This window comes from Podarcis melisellensis (assembly GCF_964234715.1).
Source record: "Podarcis melisellensis genome assembly, chromosome: 15".
Taxonomy (NCBI): Eukaryota; Metazoa; Chordata; class Lepidosauria; order Squamata; family Lacertidae; genus Podarcis; species Podarcis melisellensis.
The window spans coordinates 41687784-41711919 of NC_138532.1; the positions used below are offsets into that span (position 1 = coordinate 41687784).

The 24136-nt window shown below is 48.1% G+C and overlaps 1 protein-coding gene and 1 long non-coding RNA gene across 2 annotated transcripts in view; one reads left to right on the forward strand and one right to left on the reverse strand.

Annotated features, from left to right (window-relative positions):
- Positions 1-2225: 2225 nt before the first annotated feature.
- On the reverse strand, positions 2226-3473 carry LOC309357485. Its single transcript, XR_014163147.1, has 2 exons — positions 2892-3473; positions 2226-2639 (listed from the first exon to the last, which is right to left on the reverse strand). It is a non-coding gene; the product is annotated as an uncharacterized lncRNA (long non-coding RNA).
- A 2076-nt stretch (positions 3474-5549) lies between these two features.
- The window catches only part of LHFPL7 (LHFPL tetraspan subfamily member 7), a 72430-nt gene continuing 53843 nt past the window's right edge, over positions 5550-24136 (forward strand). Inside the window, exons 1-2 of the mRNA XM_081890663.1 lie at positions 5550-5865; positions 6022-7071. Coding sequence (XP_081746789.1) covers positions 6622-7071 — 450 coding nt within the window. The 5' untranslated portion in view covers positions 5550-5865; positions 6022-6621. The remainder of the gene's footprint in view (positions 5866-6021; positions 7072-24136) is intronic.

The following is a 24136-nucleotide window of genomic DNA, read 5'->3' on the forward strand; positions in this document are numbered from 1 at the left end:
CTGGTTACAATATTACCAATTGAATGAAACATTTAAACATGATAAAAAGTGCGGCTTTGATGAACAAAGTTCCCAATTTGAAAGGGAACTAACAGAAAACAGAGGAAAATTGATTTTAAGGATGTATATTGTTAGAATGGGACACCAAGGATGAAAAGATTAAATCTGCTATGATCTCGGGATGTGGGGCACAATATAGACTTAGAATCATGGGGAAAACTGTGGAAATTTGGGTTGAATTTCACAACGTGTTATACTTTGAGGGAAAACCTCATTAAAATGATATATAAAACTGTACCTAACACCAAGTAAATTGGCAAAGATGTTTAAATCAGCTTCAAATATCTGTTGGAAATGTAAAGAAGTAGACGGTTCATTTTACCACATGTGGTGGACATGTAAAGTGGCTAAGGACTTTTGGGAGATGATTTATAATGAGACAAAAAAGATATTTAAGACCAGAAGCCTTTTTATTAGGGATAGCTGGAAGAGATGTGCCCCCAAAACAGGTAAATCTGTTGCTTTATGCAACGTTGGCAGCATGAATATTATATGCACAAAAAAGTTACCCATTAAAGAAGAATGGCACCTGAAATTGTAAAATATGTAGAATTGGAAAGTTTGATTTGCAAAATTAGAGATCAAAAAGAGACTGACTTTAAGGAGGACCAGAAAATGTTTGTAGATTATTTAAAAACTCAATGTAAACATGTTTAAATGCAAGTAGGATTTGAGTAAGAACAACTGGAAAGTATGGTGGAGTTTTTTTGTGAAGAGGTTAAGGCATAGAATAATAATAATATGCAGCAAGAATTGGAATTTGGGGAAACCATGGAGGGGTGGAGGAGAAGTCCTAGGACTAGATTGACTGATTAAATTTGAAATGTTGTTGAATTATCATTTAGTTTTCAAATTTCCATAAATAAAATATTTAAAAAGACATTTGCAAAGGAGTGCAATGCTATCTGTGTAGTAATTTCAAGGAGTTTGCCCCAAGAAAACTGAAAACAGATTTTAAGGGTCACGATTCCCAAGTTTTATTCCAGTCCTTGAGAAGAATTTGTGTGCCAGTTTCTAGTTCCAATACCTTTCTAAAGGCTTCCCTAAATCTGTAAGTCACATTAAGGCAAACCAATCCATTGTGTTTAATTCATTTTTCAAATGGTGTTAAGGGTCTCAGAGCTTGTGCTTTTACCATTTATAATTAAACTATGAATTTGGTAAAAATAAGTTGCTATTTGTTAACACCCCACTTCGATGAAAGAGGTTTTCTCTAAACAGGATGAAAGCTTGGTGGTTGTTTCAATCTATGAAATGTAGAGGATATCCTCTTTGAAGGAAGTTCACTGATGATCCTTCTTTGGTATGTATATTTATTGTTGCAAATGCATTTGATCCTGAGAGCCAAGCTGTAGACAACATGTATCCATTTTGGATGGCAGGATTTCCTGTACAGCTAGGTGTGGACATCAGTGGGCTTGCTGTAGAGAAGATCTGTGGCTTTTTTGTGCTTCCAGTGCTGAGGAGGACATTGAGGAAAGGAATGAGTGACCTATCATTGGTGCTGGTAAATGTAAGCTTGATAGCTGGATGAACAGAATGGACGTACCGTAATTGATCTTTTTTGCCATTTGCCCAGACCATCAATGTATCACCGTCATTTAAGTGGTTTGTGAGTGGACATTGTTAGTAAACTTGATAGTTGGATGAATGAAGTGGGTGTAAATTGATAGAGTGGATGTAATAGATAGGTTATCTTTGCCATTTGTCCAGACCACAAAGATATCATCAGTGCATCGCCACCACATAAGCTGTTTTGTGAATGGGCTACCTGAAAATACCTCAGCCTTATTTTTCAGTCAACAGGGTCATGGGGAGCACATCAGAAATACGCAAAGCGTCTCAAAGTGCCAAAATTACAAAAACACTTTTTCCATATGAAAGGTGACAATCACATACCATCAGCACTTGAAGTGTTTAAAGCTAAATCCCTAGCACAGTTATTATGTGGGGCTCAGATCTGGACAGGCACTCACCTTGGATCAATCTAAGTTCCTAAGGCAATGCCCCCCCCCCCATGTTCCAAATGCTTCATTGCGCTTGGAGGATAATATCCCCTTTGTTGAATTACAGACTTGGTGTAGGACATTTAATTATTGGCTTTGCCTAAATTTAAACCCCACCGGTCTACTACCCTTAGTATCGCAAGATTTTCACGAGAGTGCTTGGACTAAAATTGTTAACCAAAAGCTTTACTTTTCTGGTTTATCACCGCAACAGTTATTAACATTGGGCTTCAGTAAAGCAAATAATTTAATTAGACACAGCTATATGATATCGAGCAACAGAATCATTTGGCCATGATAAGAAAATTTTGTCCATGGTATGATTCTTTTCCACCTAGCCATTTTGACACACTGGCACCCTATTTGCAAAATTCAACAATTCCAAAATACAAATGCATTTTCACTTATGCAAGATTAAATACACTGCCTTCAGATGTACTTGAGGGTTGATTTCAAAAAATGCCACTGGAAAAACGGTTAGGTCCATGTGGAGATAGCAGTATTGGGTCAGTAGCTCCTGTGCTTCTAGCTTGCACTCTTTATAAAGATTTGAGGAGTGAGGTTATTACACCTCTACTACTATCTGTTAAGTTGTGGGCGAACATATCAGACGACACAGCGATTCTTCAAACAGCTCTTCTTTATTCAGAGGCCAGAACAGAACTGAACTGAAGGGCTCAGTCAGCCTGTTTATATAGAGCTCCAGTACCATGTTACTGTAACAACTTTCTAAAACTATCCAATCACTGAACGTCACTTTTGATTCTTCATTTGCATAACTATCTACAGTATCCCCCTGCTGGCCCAGGGTGAGAACTTCAGTACATAACACTATCCATACCCGGTCGCTCAACCATTGCTACTGTGTCCGTCCTTCTAGCAGATCAAGATAATCAGGTGACAGCAAAAAGTGGAGAAAAAAATTAGCAGGGGAAATTAGAATAATATCTTTTATTTGATTATTGATGTAAACCCCCAGAATGTATTTTGTATCGTTAAGGTTTTACCTCTATTGTCAGTTCATTTTATTTTATGTTATTGCTATGGCTAGTGGCTGATGCAAATAAAGATGCTGCTGCTGCTGATTTTGTGCACTCTTGGCTCAGTGCCATGTCCAGGGGAACCACCCACCCTGCCCTAAATCCAGCGCTGAGCTTGGTCAGGGCTGTAGCTCAGTGGTAAAGCATCTTGTTTTGCATGCAGAAGGTCCCAGGTTCATTCCCCAGCATCTCTGAGTAGGGCTGGGAATATTCCCCCATCTGAAATCCTGGATTGCTGCTGACAGTCAGTGTAGTCAGTACTGAGCAAGATGGACCAAAGATCTGACTTGGCATAAAGCAGCTTCCTGTGTTCTTCTTTAAATCAGCCTTTCATTTAGAACCACAAAGACCTTGTTTTATTTTAAGGGACTAGCTGTGGCTTAATGGTAAGAGCATCTGCTTTGCATGCATAAGGTCTCAAGTTCAGTCCCCAATGGAATCTCCTTGTAGGGATGGGCCCCTTGTCTGAAACCCTGGAGAGCTAAGTAGCTTCAATCTTTTCAGACCCACGACCTATGTTCAACCTGAGCAGTCTTACATATTCCAACATCCCATGCTATTTTATTGGAAAACACCAGGGGGCGCGTGTCCACCTTTTTGCAAACTTAATTGCCTTTAAAACTTCTCTCTTGCAACCCAAAAGGAGAGTTCAGCCTCTCAGCTTAGTGGTATCTTTACCAAAGAAAGAAATCCTCCTTATAAATAATGCCAGGTCTGAGTGCAACATTATTTTCCTCTGCCTCTACCCACCATTTCCAGATCTGTTCCTGATGGACTTTTAACAGCAGTCGAAACCAATAGCTGAGTCAGCCATCCATCTAGCTCACTTTTATCCACACTGACAGTGACTCTCTGAAATGCCCCCTCAACCTAGACTGGTTCATTTGGGCCAAACGGGGCACTGCCCCACCAACCTTGGTTCGCCCTCAGCCAGCCCCTCATCTGCCTGCCTGCCTTCTTATAGCCAGCCCAGAGCCAGGGCTCTGCCTTTCAGCTTCCTCCTCCTCAGTCTCAGTAGAACTCAGCTGGGAGGAGGATGGGGACAAACCTGGAATTAGTTGGCTGTGCCTGCCATTGGCTCTGGCTCCCCCTACTGTTCGTCTCCCTGTCTTTTGCCTAATCAGTCCCAGTAGCAACCAGGCTGGGCTGAATGAATCCCAAGCCGGAATTAAGATTGCCGAAAGAAATATCAACAACCTCAGATATGCAGATGACACAACCTTGCTGGCAGAAAGTGAGGAGGAATTAAAGAACCTTTTATTGAGGGTGAAAGAGGAGAGCGCAAAATATGGTCTAAAGCTCAACATCAAAAAAACGAAGATCATGGCCACTGGGCCCGTCACCTCCTGGCAAATAGAAGGGGAAGAAATGGAGGCAGTGAGAGATTTTACTTTCTTGGGCTCCATGATCACTGCAGATGGTGACAGCAGTCACGAAATTAAAAGACGCCTGCTTGGGATAAAAGTGATGGCAAACCTAGACAGCATCTTAAAAAGCAGAGACATCACGTTGCCAACAAGGTCCATATAGTCAAAGCTATGGTTTTCCCAGTAGTGATGTATAGAAGTGAGAGCTGGACCATAAAGAAGGCTGATCGCCGAAGAATTGATGCTTTTGAATTATGGTGCTGGAGGAGACTCTTGAGAGTCCCATGGACTGCAAAAAGATCAAACCCATCCATTCTGAAGGAAATCAGCCCTGAGTGCTCACTGGAAGGTCAGATGCTGAAGCTGAGGCTCCAAGACTTTGGCCAGCTCATGAGAAGAGAAGACTCCCTGGAAAAGACCCTGATGTTGGGAAAGATGGAGGGCGCAAGGAGAAGGGGATGACAGAGGACGAGATGGTGGGACAGTATTCTTGAAGCTACCAGCATGAGTCTGACCAAACTGCGGGAGGCAGAGGAAGACAGGAGTGCCTGGCATGCTCTGGTCCAGGGGGTCATGAAGAGTCGGACACAACTAAATGACTAAACAACAACAAACAACCAGTCGCGGCTTACGACTGCCCCATTTTGATTTTTAAAGTTCCATTGGCACCTCCATTTCAAATAAAAAAATACCAAGGGGATGCTATGGCACTTCCTCACATGGAAATGTGTGCCTCAAAGGACTCACTAGAGAGCCAGTCTGGTGTAACAGTGGTTAAAAGTGCTGGACCTAGGACCTGGGAGACCAGGTTTCGAATCCCCACTGAACTTCATGACTGATCTTAGGCCAGTCACTGTCTGTCTCAGCCTAACAGGGTTGTCGTGGGGATAAAATGGGGGAGGGGAAAACTATGTCTGCCCATTTGAGTCTCCTTGGAGGGAAAAGTAGGATAGAAATGTAATAATGAAGTAAACTTTGGGTGGGTGGGTGAAAAATGAAGCGTGTCTTGGCTTTTCAATAGGGGAGGGAGAGAAAGGGGACAGCATTTGGGGCTTTTTAGTTTAGAAAAAGGGGGCATGGCAGAGGTGCATAAGAATCTATTGGTGGAGTGGAGAACGTATATGTTGGGAGATTCCAAACAAGAGGAAGGACACCACACATGGTTAAAACTACGAAACTCCCTCCAAGAGGTTGTGATGCAAACGGCCACCAACTTGGATGGCTTTAAAAGTTGTTGGGACAATGGAGTGCTTCTCCAGGGGTGAAGTTGTACCGCAGCACGGAAGTGACTTTCCATGGTGTGCAACGCCTGGGCAGTGTGTATGGAGGTCCTGGGCTGGCCAGAGGACAAGACCCCCTTCTCAGCCTCGCTGGAACTCATGTGGCAGTGGCGTAGCGTGGGTTGTCAGCACCCGGGGCAAGGCAAGTAATTTGCGCCCCCTAACCCGTGGATTTGCGCCCCCTTACCCTAACCCCCAGATGTTGTGCCCGGTGCGGCCGCCCCCCCCCTGCACCCCCCACGCTACGGCACTCTCATGTGGGACTCAGGAGATGGCTCTCAGTGGCTATTGGCCATGATGTCTAGGTTCTCCCTCCACAGTCGGAGGCCGTAATGTTTCTGAACATTGGAATCTCAAGTGGGGAGCGAGGGCGCTGCGCTCAGGTCCTGCTCGCGCGCTCCCCATTGGGGATCCCGGTTGCTCACTGCACTAGATGGGTCCCCTTTGGCCTGACCTCTCCTGATCTTGATTCACGTCGTCATCACCGCCGCTTCGGACTCGGGGTGCCGCTTCGAGCAAAGGGGAAGCCTCCGCCGGGTGGGGCGCGAGCCAGCCACCCCCCGCGCTCCTCCCCACCGCTTGCCGGCAACGCTTCCACGTGACGGCGAGGCTGGATCCAGGGAGCCGCCCACCGGGAGCCGAGCGAAAGAAAACACTCGGCGGCGGGCGGCGGGAGAGGCAGTGAGCGCACCTGCTCGCTGCGCACGGAGGCGCACCGCTCGCCAAACCTCTCCAAGGGCGCGCCTGACCTCTCCAAAGCGCGCAGGGGAGAAGCCGGAGAGGTCGCCTCTCGCTCGCCACGTGCGCCGCTGCCCCTCGTCCCATGGCCCTTCCCGGCCCGAGGTGAGCCAGCCAGAGAGGGCCCTCCATGCCGGCGCGCCAGAAGCAGGAGGCGAAGAAGAAGAAGAAAGGCGCCGGCGCTGGCCGCGTGGATGCGGCGGCGCTGCTGCTGCGGGAGCGCACGGCAGCCGGAGCAGCCACGGGCTCCCTGGGCCAGCCGCCTCCCGCCGCCGCCGCCGCCCTGCCGAGGATGTTCAGCTGCGTGGGCTGCTTCTGGGTCCTCTTGTCCTCCTGCCTCGTGGCCGTCTGCAGCTTCAGCTTCCTCTCGCCGGCTTGGATCGTGAAGGAGCGCGGCGGCGGGCGGCGTTTGGTGGTGGCCACGGCCGCCGCCCTGGAAGGCAGCGAAGGCGGCGCCGGCGGCGGAGAGGTCAGCTTCGGGCTGCTGTGGCACTGCTCCGAGTCCCTGCGCCACATGTACGACTGCTACACCTTCGGCGGGCTGGGGAGGTTCAGCGAGATCCCCTCCGGCTCCTGGCAGGTGAGAGACGGGTTGAGCCTATCTAGCTTTGTGTTGTTCACACTGGCAGGCAGCGACGGCGGCGGGGGGGGGGGGAGGCGGTTTGGATAACGGGACCTACCCAGCCCACCAGGAGATGCCGGGGATTGCACCTGGGACCTCTTGCAGGCAAAGCTGGCGCTCTATACCACTGGGCTACAGCCCTTCTTTTAAAAGCCAAGAAAGGTTCTAGTCCTCATGCTTCTGAATTACAGGCTGGTTGAATGGGAACATAAGAAGCTGTCTGGCAACAGCTCTCTCTCTTTTTAATAAGGGGATATTCCCAGCCCTCCCTGGAGGTGCCATTGGGGGTTGAACCTGGGACCATTCTGCATGCAAAGTGGATGCTCTGCCAATGAGCCTCTGCTTGGAGCTGCCTTATATCAGTTGTGCCAGACTGTTAGTCTTTCTAGCTCAGTATTGCTGGTGGCAGCTCTCCAAGGTTTTGGCAGGGGGGGGGGGAGGCATTCCCAGACCACTAGGGAATGGTGGGCACTGAATCTAGGAGTAAAAGGAACATAAAGGAGTAAAAGGAGCTGCCTTATGCATGCTGGATGGCCCTCTGTCAAGGATGCTTTAGCTGAGATTCCTCCATTGCAAGGGGTTGGGCTGGATGACCCTTGGGGTCCCTTCCAACGCTACAGTTTTATGATTCTATACCGAGTCAGACCATTGGTCCTTCTAGCTCAGTGTTATCTACCCTGACTGGCAGCAGTGGCTGCCCAGGGTTTCCCATGGGGAGACATTTCCAGCCACACCTAGAAATGCTAGGGAGTAAGCCTTCTGCATGCAAAGCAGGTGTTATGCCATAGAGGTGTTCTGCTGAAAATAAGCATAAAATTCTAGTCCTCATGGTTCTGAATAAAGAGCTGGAGCAGAAAGCTGCCTTTTGCTGAGTCTGACCATTGGTCCATCTAGGTCAGTACTGCCTACACTGACGGGCAGCGGCCCTCCACGCCCTCCCTGGAGGTGCCATTGGGGATTGAACCTGGGACCTTCGGCATGCAAAGCAGATGCTCTGAAATTGCGCGGTGGCCTTTCTCCTAGCCCCTGTGGAATTGCGTTGTAAAATTGCACCTAAATCTGCAGCGGCGACTTCCAAGGAAGGTTGTTTCGTGTCAAGGTTGCCAGCTGGATTGGCTTGCCTCTGAGGTTTTTAATTTTAATTTGTGTCCTGGGTGTGTGTGCGCGTGCCTTGTTTCGATGATGCCAAAAACGAAAGCCTAGCAGAAAACAAGCCGGAGATGTTTGCTGGGCTGTCCGGGTGTCAGCAGGCAGACAGCACGTGCTTTGCAGTTAGAAATCTGTTGGGAGCTTCAGGGGAGGAAAAAAGAAAGCGCTTCTTGACATAGTGCATAGTTCATACTGGGGCATTTGTTCCCACAAGAGGGAGCAATGGCCACCCAAGTGAATGAATTTTAAGAGTGGGCTCACAGAGGCTGTCATGGTGGTTGTGCTCTCCCTTCCACTGTTGAAGGCAGGATGGTGGGGATCACAAGAGGAGAGAATGTTGCTGTTGGCGCTCAGGTTCTGCGTGTGGGATTATCTTTCGGGCATCCGGTTGGCCACTGTGAGATGCGGTGTCCTGGACTAGGTGTGCCCAGTGTTAGAAATTAGCCAGGAGCCAGGCGCGTTTTGCTACTGGCGTGGGTCCAGTTGCAACCACGAGGGGATTTCTGGATGGCAGTTGGGTAACCACAGTTTAAAAACCTCTGCCTCTGTTCATAGTTATTACCATTTCCACTGTGTCTTTCCCCCCCTCCTTCTTGCATTCTGGGGCAAGTGAATTGTAAGAGCAAGCTACAGTCAAGCAATGTAGTTGAGATCAGAGAATCTTGGAAGGGACTCCAAGGTGCATCTAGTCCAACCCCCTGGTAGTATATCTGATAGTAGTATATCTGAGTTTCTAACACTGGATGCACCCCCATGGGCCTGTTCCAGCAGCTAGGCTTCCAGTGTTCTTAGAAGCTTCCAGGTTTGATCTCCAGCGTCTCCTATTATAAAAATATTGGGTAACAGGGTTGGGGAAAGACCTGTCTTTGCCTGAAACCTGCTTCCAGGGAGTCGGGCCACTGGATGGGGGAGAGGTAGTCCAAAACATAGAGAGAGGGGGGCACCAGTTTAGGACTGGCCAGCCCAGACAATACTCAGGAGAACAGCAGACTTACAAGTATCGTAGCTTGTGCAAGAGGCTTAGAGCTGGTGTTTAGAACAATTTCCCACTTAAAGCATTGTTGTTAGGGTGGCTCTTTAGAGAAGAAAAGTCAGTTGCAATTAACAAAGAAAAGTAAGAATCCCCCCCCCCCCCCAGAATAAGGCCAATGAGGAGTTGCTATGCTTGGTAGGTGATGGCACTGAATGTTGAATATGAGTTTGAAACATAAACTGTGTTTTTTATGTAAGAATTCAGTGGAGTATCCTGCTGAAGGGCATGGCTGGCTGGCTGGCAGGTACCCTGAACTGGAATGCTCCTGTTGACCGGGATGAAGATTACATTGCAGTAGTTTGTTGTGGGGTGTGTATTTATGCAATGGAATGGAGTACACGGCTGGCTGGCTGGTTGGTTGGTTGGTGGGCTGGCTGGCTGGTCCCCTGAACAGGAATAGGGGCATAGATAACATTGCTATATTTTCAGTTACAGATAGGTAGCCGTGTTGGTCTGCCATAGTCAAAACAAAAAAAATTCCTTCCAGTAGCACCTTAAAGACCAACTAAGTTAGTTCTTGGTATGAGCTTTCGTGTGCATGCACACTTCTTCAGATACCTGTTAGCATGCACACGAAAGCTCATACCAAGAACTAACTTAGTTGGTCTTTAAGGTGCTACTGGAAGGAATTTTTTTTGTTATTGCTATATTTTGTTGCTGGTTCCACTTGCCACTGTATACATTTAAATGATTTATAAAGGATTAAAACAACATTTTAACTTTTATTAATCATGCATCGGGGGTTGGTCCTCTCCTCCCTCCTGCAAATCTTTCGTTCTTGCTCAGTGATGGTGTGGAATCAGCGTGAATTCTTGTGTAGCACATTAATAGGCTAAGAAATGTGTTATTATGGGGTCTGTTAGCCACAGCAGCCTGACACTCTTTTGCCCCTGTGGAAACTGCCATGGTTGTTGTGGAGTGGAAATGTCAATCAACAGCTAATTATCACCATTATGGAACCGGGCTCTTCCACTTGGCTTTTTTGCAATATTTACAACTCACCTTTCATTGACTCGTCTAAGAGCTGGTTGGAATACTTGCTGATCCGGAGCACAAGAGAGTTTGATATCTATCTATCTATATCTATCATCTATCTATCATCTATCTATCTATCTATCTATCTATCTATCTATCTATCTATCTATCATCTATCATCTATCTATCTATCTATCATCTATCTATCATCTGTCTATCTATCTATCATCTATCTATCTATCTATCTATCCATCTATCTATCTATCTATCATCTATCTATCTATCAATCAATCAATCAATCATCTATCTATCTATCTATGCGTTGATGTCATTCTGGAGAGTTTGCATTTCTGGTTTGAACTTCTGCCAATTTCATTCCTGAGTTTTGTGCTAAAGGGGGGTTGCCACCTTTCCTGGCTTGACCCTGCACCTATGCCTCTTGGCAAGTTGCTTTGGTACCTCTTTTCCAACAGCACAAATAGCTTTGGAGGGCTTTTTCCTTTTTACTGTGCTCCTAGCACAGGGGAATCAAGTTGAAAACAACAACCGCCCTCCTTGGCCCTTGCTGCGAACTTGAGCCTTGTTGCCCCCCCCCCCCTGCAAATAGGAGCAGAACCTGGGGCCTTCTGCATGCAAGCAGATGCCCTACCACTGAGCTACTGTTCTCCCCCTATAAATAAAGCAACATTCCTATAAGATGCACTTTTCCCCTCCTAAAAACTAAGGGGAAATGTGTGTGCGTCTTACGGAACGAATGCAGGTGGGAGGCTCTGCTCAGCGCTCCCTTTAAAAAGCCGTGTGGAGCATGTGTGCGGCTCTTTGGGTTTTTTCCCCGAGGAAGAAAAGCGCTGCGATCCCGCTGGCTGTCCTGGCTTCTTGCTTAGCTGCGTGCAGCCTCTCCTGGGCAAGGGGAGCCTTCATCCTGCTGCCTGGGAGAGGCTGCAAGCAGCTCACCCATAAGCCAGGGCTGCGCAGTGATCCCACTTGCTGTCCTGGCTTCTGGGATTCAGAATCCCCCCCCCCTTGTTTTCCTCTTCCAAAAACTAGGTGCGTCTTATGGTCTGGTGCATCTTATAGAGCGAAATATACGGTAAATAGGAACATAGGAAGCTGCCTTATACTGAGTCAGGCCACCGGCCCATCTAGCTCAATATTGTCTCACTCACCAGCAGCTGATCTCCAGCGTTTCAGGCAGTGGGACATATCCAGCCCTACCTGGAATTGCCACTGCGGATTGGTCCTGGGACCATCTGCATGCAAGGCCAGATGCCCTGCCACTGAGCTACACTCCCCTCTATTTAAATCAGGAGTGGGGGAACCCTTTTCAGCTCGAGGGCCGCATTGTGTTGTGAGCAACCTCTTGGGGGCCGCATGGCAGGGCCAAAGGCAGAAGTGGGCAGAGCAACAAATGTGGTTTAACCCACAGCGCCACCCGCGTCCCTGCACAAAAGTTTAGTTAGGTGCTAATAGTAGTTAGGCTACTATTCCTAGCTTGGTGGCGAAGAAACGGGAACGTTTTTGGCCTGCTAAATTACTTTGTTTGAACAGATTTAGAAGGGACGCTGGGCATGTATAAATACACACTGTGTATTTATGATGTGGCTTGCAGGGTGTTCTGAATAAGCTTTGTGGTTGTGCACAGAGCGGCCATAGATGTTTGGACTATGACTCCTTTCGTCCATGGCCATTGGCCATGCTGGCAGGAAGCCTAAGCAGAGCCCTACTGGATCAGACCAAAGGATGCTCCAGCGTCCTCTTCTCACAGTGCTCAAGCAGATGACCCAATGGGAAGCCTGCGAGCAGGATAACCTTCTCCTCCATGCATTGTGTATCGCCCTTGCCAAGCCACCCAGGTTGAACTATGTGCCATATTATCTTTAGGGCAGACTTTTTTCATGCAGCGCATAGTTAATTTATGAAACTCTCTCCCACAGGAGGCAGCAATGGCCCCCAACTTAGATGGCTTTGAAAAAGGATTGGGCAAGGCTGTTGATGGCTTCCAGCTACGATCAGAGATAGCAATGTTTCTCCATCCCTGGGATACAGCAGTTGTCACCCTTGGGCCAATCACAGCCCTGCCTTGCTGTGGCTATTAATTCTTCTAGCATGTCTCAGGCGTTCTGCTGGCATTTTATCGGCGCCGTTGGCATTCTGTTGAATTTCCACCAGATCCTAATTTCCCTGCCCCTGCCCTTGGAAAAAGCTGGTCTCAGATGCAATAGAGGGTGGTGACCTTTACAAATCTCGAAGATTTCCGAGGTTGGCTTCAGACGTTGGAAAACCTGCCTCCCCACCCCATTGCTGGGGGTGGGGGGTGCTGAAGTAGCACCCCACAAATCCTCATACCCAAGCGGTGGCTGGGAGGCTGTTGTGTGTGTGTGTGTGTGTGTGTGTGTACACAGTCTGTGCCTTTTGTCTGAGGGAAGCCGCTCTCACCAAAGGATCATTAATGCACGCTGTGTGTTTTGTCGGAAGGGGAATTATGCTAATCGCCTTACAAATGATGCTTTGAGTCGTGCCTGGAGGTTAATTAAGGGGCCTTTCCCCTCTGAAAGAGGGGCACTGTGTCTGTTTAAAAATGCAAACACTGTTTTAGATCGAAGGAGCGGTCTCCCTGGACTTCTTGATTTGCAGCTTGAGAGCGATGGGTCTAGCTTCATTATATATATATTTTTACCCCCACTTCCAATATCCCAGGCCCAGGACGGGGGAAGTCTGTGGTCCTCCATAGGTTGTCTCCATCTCCCATCAGCCCTTGCAGGAGTGAGGGGACACTGAGGGTCACAGTTTGCACTATACAACTTCCTCATCTGTACCCTAAATGATGAATCTGCAGGGCGGGGAGCCTATATTGCCTAATGCTCTGGCTTATGTACTTCAGATCTTGGGTCCTTAGGTTTCTTGAAGCCTCAGGGCCTATAACTAACCCCAGCCCTGGCAATCGGTTATCACAGTGAGACCAGCAGAAGCAACCATCCCTCCCATTAACACCATTCGGCTGTGTGTGCTGTTCCTTTTGCAACCAAACCACTTGCCGTCCATGCACAAGATTACGGCAGGCTTGTGGGAACTTCTTGCAGAAGTAGAAAAAAAGCTTTTTTTCCATGGGGAAAACCTAAAACTGAAAAGCATCCAGTGAGCAGGCTTAAGAATTTTGTTTAACTTTTTTGGAGTGTGTGTGTGTGTGTGTGTGTTAGGAAATTGAATGGAGTGGTCTTGGCAGAGGGCCTGCCTGCCACCCTGGCACGGAACGCAGCCCACTGCAACATTTTGTTGCAGGTCATGCCTCTTGGTTCAGTCTCAGGTTAGCTTAGGCAACAGATCTCTTTCCTGGCTATCTGTTTATTCAAGGGAAGGAACCTTTTTCCAGTCCAGAGGGTGGCCCTGAGAGAGAAACTGGGGGAGGGGGGCTTTGGGTAGTGCCTCTCCTTGCTGGGAAATGCTCTCCCTATTTGGCACGGGGGAGTAATTCAATTCAGTTTGAATCTAACTAATTTGCACTTTCTGAAACAATATGCAGAGCACACCCACCCTTCGAAATCTCCTCCAAATTCTGCAAATGGCTGGGTATTCCAAATCCTACGTGGAGATGCCTGGGATTGAACCCTCAACCTTCTGTGTGTCAAACAGATTCTCTGTTGCTGAGCTGCAGCCCCTCCACCCACCCCCCAAAATTAATGTGCTACGGATTAATTAATATGAATGAATCACACATTGCGAATTGGGGAGACTTGGATGAAGCTAACCATGTGTCTCTTTGGGTTTTCCCCCCGGGAGCGTGCAGCGTCTGCTAAGATACTGATCCGGCAGGAAGGACAGGGGTGCAAGAACCTGGGGGGCTCCTCTAATGAGGATTCCATTTTTGATGTTGATCGGGTGTCAGGGAAGGACCCCTTCGCTCCTCTGGAGCAGTAATGAAGGCAGGTTGGGAACAAGAGAAAGTGGAGGTCTGATCTGGCACCCGAGGTGGCCGCCTAATTAAAATTTCATTAAGCTTCTTTGCCTGCCTTGGTGGGGTCTCTGGCTGCACAACTGATGTGCTAATGCCTTCGCTTGCCTCTTTCCTTTCTCTTTCCCTCCCTGTCTATCATCTCCTCCCCCTCCCAGATTAAAAAAAACAGCACTGTGAAGGGACTGCGCACAATCATCCCCTCTCCCTTCTCCCCACAAACATCAGCAATAGGCTGGGTTTATTACAGGAACTTTCTTAAACCAAGGCAGTTATTTGCACATCTACCCACTGTTGGCAACTCTGACTGGCAGGGTTCCCCACCTCATGCCCCGTTGCCTGCTACACTGAGGGGTACCTGTAACCACTCTAACCACTACACAATACTGCCTGTTGGTGCCATGACTTTACCCTTGCTCAGCCTCTTCCATCACCTCCGATTGCAGGATTGCTTTGGTTTTCATTCGCTATGGAAAATAAAGGCAATTGTCGTCTGCAGGCTTTGCGCACGAACCGACGCTGTCAGCTCTGGTCAACTCTCACGGCTGCAGCTTGGAGATGATCACATATGTGAATGGAAGGGTGCTTGGGGGTTGTGGGGCTGGCTGCAAAAAGGCGCAGCCTGGAATCTATTCATAGATCAAGGGAGATGAAAGCATCACATTAAGAAAGGCTTCCTTTCTGTTTTTGAATCCTCATCCCCTGCAGCGTGAGGGCGTTTCTAGGGAAACGAGTATTGCTGAGCATCTGCAGAGTCCAGCACGATTGCACTTCTCCACTGCGTTCAATAAATGGGGAAAAAACCATAGTATCGCTGAGCATGTGCAGAGTTCAGTGCAACTGCATTTTACCCAGACCTCTGATAACTCTGCTCAAAGAGTGAGGGCTTTTAAGAGAAGGGTAGACAGGCACTTTCCAGGGACAGATCACTGTCCCTTTGGAAAGGGGGTTGGTTTGGATGACCTCCCAGGTGCCCCCACAACTTACTTTTGAGCCTAACTTTGTGTTTCCTCAAGTCTTTGAACTCTGGCACTTCTCCTGAATGTTTTCTTGTACTGCACTTGCAAACCAAATGTCAACTGTTGTGTTTCAGAGCTGGGGATGTGCAAGCCTTCTAGATGGTGCTTGGCTGCAACTCCCATTATTTTCCCTGACCGTGGAGCTATGCTGGCTGAGGCTGGTGGGAGTTGGGAGTCCAGTCTGGAGTACCACAGATATTCTCCATCTCCAGTCGACTTGGCGGGTGAGCAGAGGCGATAGAATCATAGAATTGTAGAGTTGGAAGGGACCGCAAGAGTCATCTAGTCCAACCACCCCAAAGGATCCTGGGAATTGTAGTTTACCCCTAGAGCTGCAATTTCCATCTAAGGGACCCCTGACCATTAGGTCCAGTCGTGGCCGACTCTGGGGTTGCGGCGGCGCTCATCTCGTACAGCTTCCGAGTCATGTGGCCAGCATGACTAAGCCGCTTCTGGCAAACCAGAGCAGCACACGGAAATGCTATTTACCTTCCCGCCAGAGTGGTACCTATTTATCTACTTGCACTTTTATGTGTTTTCAAACTGCTAGGTTGGCAGGAGCAGGGACTGAGCAATGGGAACTCACCCCGCCGCGGGGATTCGAACTGCCGACCTTCTGATCAGAAAGTCCTAGGCTCTGTGGTTTAACCCACAGCGCCACCCGCGTCCCTAATTTCCATCTAGTCCAACCCTAACCCTAATCATTGTCCTTAGCAAACTACAGCTCTCAGGATTTTTCGGGGGAAGTAAATGTACAGTGGAGATGTGGCCACATGTGGTGTGAAGAGCAATGAATCAAAGAGAACTTGAGCAAAATAAGTATCTTCTCCCCACGCCTCAATTGGCTCTGTCCCCTGACTCCAATCCTGCTTACTTCCCTGGTGAGCCGGCATTGAGCCATATGGGCTTTTCAGAGCATTCTGTGACATCAGAGCACTTCCACCTATGATTGGGGAGGGCTGGAGCTTGTAGATAACAGCCAGGTGGTTAATTTTTTTAGCCTGACCTCTTTTGAATTTTGAGAGTTCTCCAATAAAATATGCAGAATCCAAGTATTTGAAATTCTCTTCTTCCCTCTTGTTACAAACAGTTTCACTTAACTTTCTAATAAAAGGATAGAATAAAGAGGTTTGATACTTGTTGTAAAAGCACTATTTGTAGAGAATGAATATGTCATAAACATCATTGTCTGTAATAAACATTAACTTGTGAGGTTGCCAAATGCACAAATTGGCCCCAGTGCTTCTGTTTAGTCAGGTTGTCAACTTCCTAAACATGTGCGTTTTAATTGTGACACCCTTCCCCTCCCTCCAGACACAAGAGGGTCCCCCTACCCCATAGTTTGAGGACTCGGCTTCTACTACTCCTTAACTAGGGAGGTGCTTTCCATGGTTTCATTCTCCTCTCTTGGTCACTATTGATCTCTTTCGATCCCACAAGCAGAATCTATTTTTTTGAATTATTTCCCTGCCAACAAAAGGCCATAAAATCTCCCTGTCTCCTGCTTCTCTTCCCACCCCCAATCCTACTCCTGAGGGTGATTAATTGTTTATCCCCCAAACAAATTAAGAGCCTCTTGGCGGGCCCATCAATATGCCTTTATGTGGCCTAATAAATCCTGATTAATGACAGACCCGTATAAATCTCTGTATTACCTTTTCGGTGGGTGGTACGAGGTGTGAGCTTCAGCCATCCTCTCGGTTTAAAAAACACACACAAAACTTTAAGACCTGTATGCGGAACAATACTTAAATCGGTTAGTTAATTCACAGTTGAATTAAAATGTGCTCAACAGATTATTCTGAAGGCCGAGGATAAGAACTTGTGTCCCTGTTCCCCACCTGGCTGGCGAAGACTGACTTTCCTGTTAAGACAGCCAGAGTGTCTTTGGTTAGAGATACGACAGAACAAAATTAAGAGCATTAAACTCAGTTGCTTTGTTTGCCGTTTGACAGCATAACCGACTCACTCAGAAGTTGCTGGGCTCTTTTCTTGGATGTTTTTCAACAGATGTTGGATGGCTACCTGTCAGGGATGCTTAAACTGTGATTCCTGCATTGCAGGGGGTTGGACTAGATGATGTTTGGGGGTCCCTTCCAACTCTATGAATCTACGAGTCTCTCTTACTGGATTGCCGCTTGGTGGCTGGATGACCGAGCGGCCTTCTCCAAGTCATAGTCCTGGCAAAGGGAAAAACCCACTGGTGGGTTGGTACATGTATGAGCTCACAGGCTGCTTATAGAACAAGGCTGAAGAACCTCTGATCAGGAGCCAAATGCAGCCGCCCCCCACTCCCCCGATCTCTCCCTAGGCCACGCCTCCTCTCCTCAGGACACGCCCCTCACCAGCCCGGCTTCACACCCTCCTTGAATGGTTTTGCCTTGCTGGAAATGTGTCCTTGGACTCAGACAACGTCCCTTGCTCGCCTGGATGGAGGGTAGAGAGAAAAGTGTGTGAGTGACTATATGCAGAAGCTAGCTTGATATGCCTCGGTCCAGTAGACCTGAAGGAGCGTCTCCACCCCCATCGTTCTGCCCGGACACTGAGGTCCAGCTCTGAGGGCCTTCTGGTTGTTCCCTCGCTGCGAGAAGTCAAGTTACAGGGAACCAGGCAGAGGGCCTTCTCGGTGGTGGCACCCGCCCTGTGGAACTCCCTCCCACCAGATGTCAAAGAGGAAAACAACTACCAGACTTTTAGAAGGTATCTGAAGGCAGCCCTGTTTAGGGAAGCTTTTAATGTTTAACAGACCAGTGTATTTTAATATTTTGTTGGAAGCTGCCCAGAGTGGCTGGGGAAACCCAGCCAGATGGGCGGGGTATAAATATATTATTATTATTATTATTATTATTATTATTATTATTATTATTATTAAAATTTATTCTTCTTTTTTATTATATTTAATTGTATCCTGACTTTACCTCAGACTGGGACTCAAGGTGCCTTACACAAATTAAAACAACCCATATAAAATACGGAAAGCTAAAAATCATATGAAAAATATTAGTTAAGAAGTAATCAATCTAATTCAAACAATATTTAAAACAAATCTCTTAAAATACAGACAGTAAAAACAGCACAGAATTATTATAAGCCCTTTCCTTGAAAATAACAGTCAGTTCCACCAAGCCTGCTGGTGGAAGGATAGCAAGCAGGGAGTCACTTTAGCTTCTCAAGGCAGGGAGTTCCAAAGTTGTTTTGGAGCAGCCACCAAGAAGGCCCTCTCCTGCATCCCCACCAAGCCTGCCTGTGAGGGTGGCAATACTGAGAGAAAGGCCTCCTCTGAAGATCTCTGAGCCCAGGCAGATGTGAATGGAAGTGTCCTCTGTTCCATCTAGTGGCTGACATTGCGTGGTAAAAAGCTCCCTTTCCCCCCAGATAAATAAACGTATCAACAGATGCTGCAATTGTTAAGCACGGGCGGGACACATTGTGTTTTTGTGTCTTTCTCTAGCCAGCCTATCCTTTTGCCACTGAACTATTTTTGGCACATTCCCTCCCAACTCTTTCCTGTTTCTCTCTCTCTCTCTTTCTCTCACCCCAGATTTCCTTCCTGCTCTGTAGTAAAGGACAAGGGAGGCTCTGACTTCCCGAAAGGTCAAAGACGGGTGTGTGAGGCTTTTTTATATTGTTCTAGCAGCTGATCACAGTAATTTAGTTTTCCTGTTTTAGAGAAGTGGTGCCATTTTTAAAAAAGCCCTCTGCATTCCTGCGGGACCTGCCATTGTGCAGGACGCAGACGAATTGGCCGCCTCCACCGTGTGAGTCTGCTTGGCAGGCAGACAAGTTGGAAGAGGCTCCTTATTTTTCCAGGGTTGTTGTGGTGGTTGTGTTTTTTTTTGCATCCACAGTTAGCAGATACTTTGCACTTCAAGCTGAATCATAGGAACATGAAAAATTGCCATAAAGGTAAAGGTACCCCTGACCGTTAAGTCCAGTCGCGGACAACTTTGGGGTTGCACGCTCATCTCGCTCTATAGGCCGAGGGAGCTGGCATTTGTCCACAGACAGCTTCCAGGTCATGTGGCCAGCATGACCAAGCCGCTTCTGGTGAACCAGAGCAGCGCACGGAAACACCATTTACCTTCCCGCCGGAGCGGTACCTATTTATCTACTTGCAGTTTTATGTTCTTTTGAACTGCTAGGTTGGCAGGAGCAGGGACCAAGCAATGGGAGCTCACCCTGTCGCGGGGATTCGAACCGCCGACCTTCTGACTGGCAAGCCCTAGGCTCTGTGGTTTAGACCACAGTGCCACCCACGTCCCTTACACTGAGTCTAATCATTAGTTTGCCTGTCTTGGTATTGTCCGTTCCGTTGGTGTCCCGTTCCCAGAGTTTCAGATAGCGGGATGTTTCCAGCCCTACTTGAGCACAGGCCTTTCTGCTTGCAAGGCAGGTTCTCTGCCTCTGAGCTGCCGTTCTTTCCCTAAATATAAAGTGAGATGCTATTCCTCATGCCTCTGGATGAAGCAACTGAATTAAACAAGAAGTTGCCTTAAACTGAGCCAGACCTTTGGTCCACCTATCTCACCTGGACATGACGGGGGCTGAACCTGGACCCTTCTGCATGCAGAACAGGTGCTCCCCCGCTCAGCCGAGGCCATTCCCTGCTCTTTTGTAAACACACAGCCTGTCATCCCCGGGAGTTGAGAGGCAATCTGTTTCCTTGCATGAATGCAGCTTCTAGCACAGACTTTCCTCTCTACCCCCCCCAACCTTAAATGGAAGCTCCATTCCCCCGCAGGGAAACTCTGAATCAAGCCGAGTGATGGTGATGGCGAAGGGGGTGGGGAGAGGCATGGGAGGCAGGGAGTGGAGTAATCTCTTGCTTGGTTCCAGTAAATAATACATCAAGATGGCAGATCAGAAATGAAATTATCATTGGAAATGCAGAAGCACTGGCTAGTAATCACATGCAGACCACTACGTTGTGTTTTTGAGTGTGTGTGTGTGTTCAGGGGGGCTACTTCTGCCCTCTTGATTAATTATGTAGACAAGAGAAGGTGAGGCATCTTCTTATATTATTATTGTGCGGCTCCCTGCAATGCATGGATTATTGGGGGAGAGTTATAAAAACTCCTCTTTGATATGGGGCAGAGGGATTTGATTTGATCAGCTTGGAGGACAAAGAGAAAGCTTTTTCCAAATGGGAAGGCACACATCTGGAGGGCCACCCCCTCCCACCGGCTTGGCCCCCATTGCTCATACTGGGAGCTGCAATCCTGCAGTCCACAACCCTTAAGCGGTTTCAGCACCATGGTGAGTTCCAAGTGAGCCGCTTGCCCCACCAGGCAAGGAGGCCAGTGGTTTCAGCACCATGGAGAGTTCCGCTTCCCCCAAATAAGACCATCAAAGTGCTCTGCTGGATCTTTCAGTGTACAGATCTACAGTGGTACCTCAGGTTAAGTACTTAATTCTTTCCGGAGGTCTGTTCTTAACCTGAAACTGTTCTTAACCTGAAGCATCACTTTAGCTAATGGGGCCTCCTGCTGCCGCCGGTCCGCCGGAGCACGATTCCTGTTCTCATCCCGAAGCAAAGTTCTTAACCCAAGGTACTATTTCTGGGTTAGGGGAGTCTGTAACCTGAAGCATATGTAGCCCGAGGTACCACTGTATATGCAAAAGAGGTGTCTTTATTCACTTTCCTCCCTTAAGAACAGAAGAAGCTATGGAAGAGCTGCCCCCACCCCAAAAATGTTGGCAGATTTCATAATAATAATAATAATAATAATAATAATAATAATAATAATAATAATAGATTTATACCCTGCCCTCCCCAGCCAAGACCGGGCTCAGGGGGGCTAACACCAAATATAAAAACAATTGATTAGAATACAGCTTAGAAAACAAAATTAAAATACAACATTAAAACATTAAAATGCAGCCTCATTTCACTAGAAACTCAAATCAAAAACTTTTTGGGGATAAAAACGTCAAGTCTTCACCAAGGCTAACTATCCAGACTGGTCCTACATGGGCCAGAAAAAAGCCAGGGAAGGCCCCAAATAGGAGTTCCAACACAGAAGAAGAAAGGAAAAAAGAAAGAGGGGGAGGGAATCAAATTGGCTCCAAGCCAAAGGCCAGGCAGAACAACTCTGTCTTACAGGCCCTGTGGAAAGAAATCAGATCCCACAGGGCCCTGGTCTCATGAGGCAGAGCATTCCACCAGGCCGGAGCCAGTGTTGAGAAGGCCCTGGCTCTGGCTGAGGCTAATCTGACTTCCTTAGGGCCCAGGACCTCTAGGGTGTTGCTGTTTATGGACCTTAAGGTCCTCCGTGGGGCTTACTGGGAGCTCTCATGGTCCCTGCCCATTGCTCATACTGGCTGGGGGGCCAGTGGTTGCCCCACCACAGCCGTGGCTGAAGCCTGGTCCATCCAGAGAAGGTACCCATGAGGCAGAGAGTTCCAAGTGAATGGCTTGCCCCAGCTAAGACTAACAGAAAAGCCTGCTACTGGATCATGCCAGAGGGGCCTCATCCTGTTCTCACACCAGGTACCCCAATGGGAAACCCACAGAGGGGGTGCAAGAGCATTCCCCTCTCCCCCTCATGCTAGAAGCATGCGGCTTCTGGCCCTGGAGCCAGTAGGCAGCAGCTAAAGCGTTCCCCGGCTGCGTGGCGCCAGGTCATGCGTCCATTAATGGGAGCTTATCTAGCCCCCGGATGATGAGGGTGAAGAAAGGAGCAAAATGAATTTCTTTTACGAGCCCATGTAGTATGGCGGGTGAGTGGGGGAGAGAAGGTGTTGGTTGAGGAAATGAACTCCAGCTATGAATACCGTATGGAGTCTCTAAATAACTGCGTGCACGTGAAATGTTCTTTTCCTGCTGTTTGGGGGCAGAAAGGAGAGGGTTCATCAGGGTTCTTCTCGAGAGCAATTCTTGGACAAAGTGTCTGTGGACAGCATTTTAAAGAGCCAAGAGGTGAGATCCTCTCTATGTGTGGTGAGTGCGAATTTTGGAAGCGAATTCATTGGAACTTCTAAAAAGACGCATACTAGATTCCATCGGCAATTACCGAGTGTTGAAATTATTGCAGTTTCCATTCCTTGGTCCTTAAGTCCTGCTCCGTCTTCTGTACAATAGCCTTCCTGATTTGAAACATATGTTAAAAATGTATACCCTGCTTTTCACCATCTAGCCCTCGAAAGCGGCTTTGCGACGATAAAAATACATGCAATGTACACAGAGGTGCTTCTGTTCTCCCTGGCTGGCTGGGCGCCTTCTGCGAAGGGTGCATTTTAATTAAGGGACGTTCAGGAGCGGCCGGCAGGGCTGGTAACTGGATCCGTTTAATCTATCAGCGGAGGCAGCGAGACGCGTCGGCAGCCTCTAATGGCACTTGTGTGTTCAATCTCTAATCCCGCCAAGCATGTAATACATTTCCTATTAATGCTCAACTGCCGGCATCCTGATCACCCTGGGGACCGAGCGGCGGGTGAACCGTGAGCGATAGATTTAACGGCACGAAAGGGACCGCGAGAGGTGTGCGTGTGTTACAGGGAGTTGGGGAGCAAACTCGGGTCCTGATCCATCCTGTGTTCTGCTTCCTATGAGACAAATAATGTTCTTTAATTATTGTGTGTGTGTAAGAACATCCTGCCAACCTAGCAGTTCGAAAGCATGTCAAAATGCAAGTAGATAAATAGGTACCGCTCCGGCGGGAAGGTAAACGGCATTTCTGTGCGCTGCTCTGGTTTGCCAGAAGCGGCTTAGTCCTGCTGCCCACATGACCCGGAAGCTGTACACCGGCTCCCTTGGCCAGTAAAGCAAGATGAACGCCCCAACCCCAGAGTTGTCCACGACTGGACCTAATGGTCAGGGCTCCCTTTACCTTTACCTTTAAGAACAAAAGGCATTGGCCTTTCAAGCTCCTCTGCCTGGCCCATGGAACTCTCTCCAGGCTGCATACCCCCATCTGCAAGTGATTCCCCTCTATTGCCCTTGCTTTGCACCACCCGTGGGTACTTCTGCTGGGCTGGATATGCATCTTTCTATGGCTCCTCCCTTGGGATGCGGGTGGCACTGTGGGTTAAACCACAGAGCCTAGGACTTGCCGATCAGAAGGTCAGCAGTTCAAATCCCCGCGACGGGGTGAGCTCCCGTTGCTCAGTCCCTGCTCCTGCCAACCTAGCAGTTCAAAAGCATGTCAAAGTGCAAGTAGATAAGTAGGTACCACTCCGGCGGGAAGGTCAACGCCGTTTCCGTGCGCTGCTCTGGTTCGCCAGAAGCGGCTTAGTCATGCTGGCCACATGACCCGGAAGCTATACGCCGGCTCCCTTGGCCAATAAAGCGAGATGAGTGCCGCAACCCCAGAGTCGGCCACGACTGGACCTAATGGTCAGAGGTCCCTTTACCTTTATGGCTCCTCCCATGTCTGGCATGTGGCCCCTGAAAGGTGGCCCAGAAGGGACAGTGGCCCCTGGGCCGGTGAAGGTCCCTACTCCTGGATTAAAAGGGGTCCCTGCCTTTGCTGTACCTGTGCATTTGATGAAAAAGTGTTAAGAAATAAGGCCAATGGTTTTTTGTTTGCAGAAAGACCGGCTCAGTGACAGAGTAGCTGCTGTGCGTGCCGGACAATCCAGGTCCAGCCCCTAAAGAGGGTTTAATCTCCTGGCTCACATGTCCTGCCTCACCCCCAACCCAACATTTTCTTCCCAGGTATTGTATTAAGGGCTCAAGCAAGCCAATTCCCTCTCCCCGCCAGACACACCCAGTTGGGAACTCACTGAGTAGGAGACGTTGTCAGGCCATTTGGGGGGTTGGGGTGGGTTTAACTTTTTTTGCTGTTAAATCGTTTTTATTAAGTTTCCAATAAAAAACATCCAATTAACATATCAAGTCATAATCCAATAAAAATAAAAAACTAAAATAAAAAAGATCAAATTATCTTCCAAATTGTA